This window comes from Elephantulus edwardii, unplaced genomic scaffold (genome assembly GCF_000299155.1).
Source record: "Elephantulus edwardii isolate Elephantulus edwardi_28Jun2011 unplaced genomic scaffold, EleEdw1.0 scaffold00013, whole genome shotgun sequence".
NCBI lineage: Eukaryota > Metazoa > Chordata > Mammalia > Macroscelidea > Macroscelididae > Elephantulus > Elephantulus edwardii.
In genome coordinates, this window is record NW_006399763.1 from 8,770,304 (window position 1) to 8,773,366 (window position 3,063).

The 3,063-nt window shown below is 38.3% G+C and overlaps 1 protein-coding gene across 1 annotated transcript in view; it reads right to left on the reverse strand.

Annotated features, from left to right (window-relative positions):
* LOC102845085 (histone-lysine N-methyltransferase 2C-like) overlaps positions 1–1,600 on the reverse strand; it is a 5,062-nt gene extending 3,462 nt beyond the window's left edge. Inside the window, exon 1 of the mRNA XM_006881234.1 lies at positions 1,588–1,600. Coding sequence (XP_006881296.1) covers positions 1,588–1,600 — 13 coding nt within the window. The remainder of the gene's footprint in view (positions 1–1,587) is intronic.
* Between the last annotated feature and the right edge of the window lie 1,463 nt (positions 1,601–3,063).

The following is a 3,063-nucleotide window of genomic DNA, read 5'->3' on the forward strand; positions in this document are numbered from 1 at the left end:
AGATGTGATTTTGCTTACAGCTGCAGGACTCCGGCAATAGGGTTTTGAAAGATGTAATTTTAAAATGTGTTTGTATGGACTGTTTGTTTACATTTCTTTAATAAAATAAATAAATAATAATTAAAAAAATAATTAAGTACTGAGCAAAGGTAAGGGAAGATGGAAGATGGTGAGCATTGAGTCGTCTGGAGGTATTACGCCTGAGTTCATACCACGGAAACTCTTGGATCTACACTAGTATCTTACCTTCTTAAGGTAAGAGAATCCATCTCTTTATTTTAAAAAAAAAGTGTCTTAAAAATACTAGAATCTGACATGGGGAGTGGAAAGGAGAATAGGATAAGAGTGGATAGATAATGACCATTGCATTGGAACAGATGAAGAAAAGAACTGTCTAAAAGGAATGACTGCCTTTGAGCTGTGGTGCTGGAGAAGACTATTGAATATATCAGGAACTTCTAGGAGAACAAACAGGTTTGTCCTGGAGAAAATGAAGGCTGCTCCTTGGAGTCAAGGATTCTGAAGTTTTGTCTGATATACTTTGGACATATTAAAAGGTGGGATCAGTCCTTGGAGAGGGACGTCATGCTTGGGAAAGTGGAGTGACAGCACAGGAGAGGAAGACCCTCGATGAGATGGATTGATTCCATCACTGGGGTAATGCGGATGGGTGTGTCAGAGACAATAATGTCGGCAAGAGATAGAGCATGGTTTAGGGCTGTTGTACATAGGGTCACTATGAGTCGCAAGTGACTCAACAGCACATAATGACAACAACGCAGAATAAGAGGTATATCATTGCAAATAAGACTGGGGAAAGGGGAGGTAAGTGCGCAACAGAGAGTGAATATTAAAAAAAGTGAACTGAGTGATAGCAAAGAGAGGGTAAAATGTGCAACAATGAATAAATGAAAATCTAACTTCTCTGAAAACACTCATTAAAATCACAATTAAAATGAAATTTTATTTCTTTAAAAATCCTAGAATCTATTACTATTGTTTGAAACAAAAAAAAACCCTGTAACTGATTTAATCAATTCTGTATATTACTGGCATGCTGGCTAAGGAGTTGAGCTGTGGACCACAAGGCAGGTGATTTAAATCCACCAGTCTTCTTGGTGGGAGAAAGATGGGCAATCTCCACCTTTGCATTTTACAGCCTTTAAAAGTTCACTGGAAGGTTACCTGTGAATTGGTTCCAGCTCAGTGGCAATGAACTTGAGCTTTGAATTCTCTGTTTTGATAATAGAGTAATGATGGTTTAGTGGTGAAAATTATAAGCTACTAACTAGAGGTCAGAGATTAGAACACATTAACTGCTACACCACAAAGATATGACAGCTTGCATATGTAAAGATTTACAGTCTTGGAAACCCTATGAGGAAGGGGTTTTGGTAACCCTGTGGTAAAGAGTTGCGCTGCCAACCCACTAGTAGACAGTTCAGATCCACCAGTTACCCTTGGAAAGAAAGATGGATAATCTCTTTCTATGCACTTAGGAGCTTCTGAAAACTAGCTGGAAGGTCAGTTATGAGTTTTTTTTTTACTTGAAGGTAATAATAAGGAAGAAGGTGAGATTTGAGTCACCTGGTTGTGTCATGTCCGAGTTCTTGTCATGGAAACTTCCAGATCTACACTTAAACCTTGCCTTCTTAAAGTAAGACACTCAACCTCTTTATTAAAAAATTGTCTTAAAATAGGAGCATCTGTTCCTTTTGTTTGAAAACAAACTTACTACTTTAATCAGTTCTGTATATTTTTGGATGATAGATATAGAAAGAGCAAGACAGAAAAGTTAGGATTGACTGGATGGTAATAAGTATGGCGGATTTAGGCACCTGAAGGGCTAAATAAGATAGTTAGTTTTTCAAATGATAATAAACTATTTATAATTATAGGAGATATTAGCATGTTGAAAATTATTGGTATTTGTGATAGTTGTGAAATAAGGTAAATTAATCCTGAAATTTTATACCTTCTTTAACCTTTTGTTAATATCATCTTTCTGGCTATGTATCTTGAAATGTTTTAATTTTAAGTTGTTGTTAGAAAAGTGAGAGTAAAGTAAAGACCCCAGTGGTTTAGCATCATATGTGTCAGGTTGCTATCCAAAAGCTCAGTGGTTCAAATACAACAGGTTCTTCTAGGGAGAAAGATGGGAAGTCACCTCTGATAAATCTTTACAGCCTCAGAAACCTAATGGAGGGATCACTTTAAGTTAGACTCAATTTTACGGAAGTGAAGTAAGTGTACAGTGGGAATCCCTGGGTACTGTAAGTGGTTAATGTGCTTGTCTCCTAAATCAAGTCCACCTAGGGTTTCCTTGGAACAATGGTCTTGGATTTACTTCTGAAGAATCAGTATTTGGAAACAGTAGGGAATACAGTTCTATTCCAACATCTAAGATTTCTCCATGATTTGTAATTGATTGGAAGGCAATTAATTTCATTTTAGAAGTCCTTGTGGCTAGTAGGTTACATGTTGAGCTGTTTCTTAAAAGAATAAAAGTTTGAACCTACTATCAGTTCCACAGGAGAACGGTAAGGAAGACTCTTTCACCTATGCTTTACAGCTTTAGAAACATGTTGGAAGATTGTGATGATTAAAATCAACGGAATGATGTTGTTATGTGCCGTCGAGTCACTTGCGACTCATAACGACCCTATGTACAAGAGCCCTAAACCCTGCTCTATCCTGTGCCAATCTCCCCATCTCAGACAAACCTACTCCCACTGCCTTAATCACTGAATCGATCCATCTCATCAAGGGTCTTCCTCTCCTGCACTGTCCTTCCACTCTCCCAAACATGATATCCCTCTCCAAGGCCTGGTCCCTCCTTGCAACATGCCCGAAGTATGTCAGACGAAGCCTCAGAATCCTTGACTCCAAGAGCATTCTGCCTTCACCCTCTCCAGGACAAACCTGTTTGTTCTCCTAGCAGTCCATGGTATATTCAACACTCTTCTCCAGCACCACAGCTCAAAGGCATCAATTCTCTTTATATCATCCCTAGTCACTGGATGATAGTGGGGTTATTTCGGCTTGACTTAAAGTGTAGTTGTT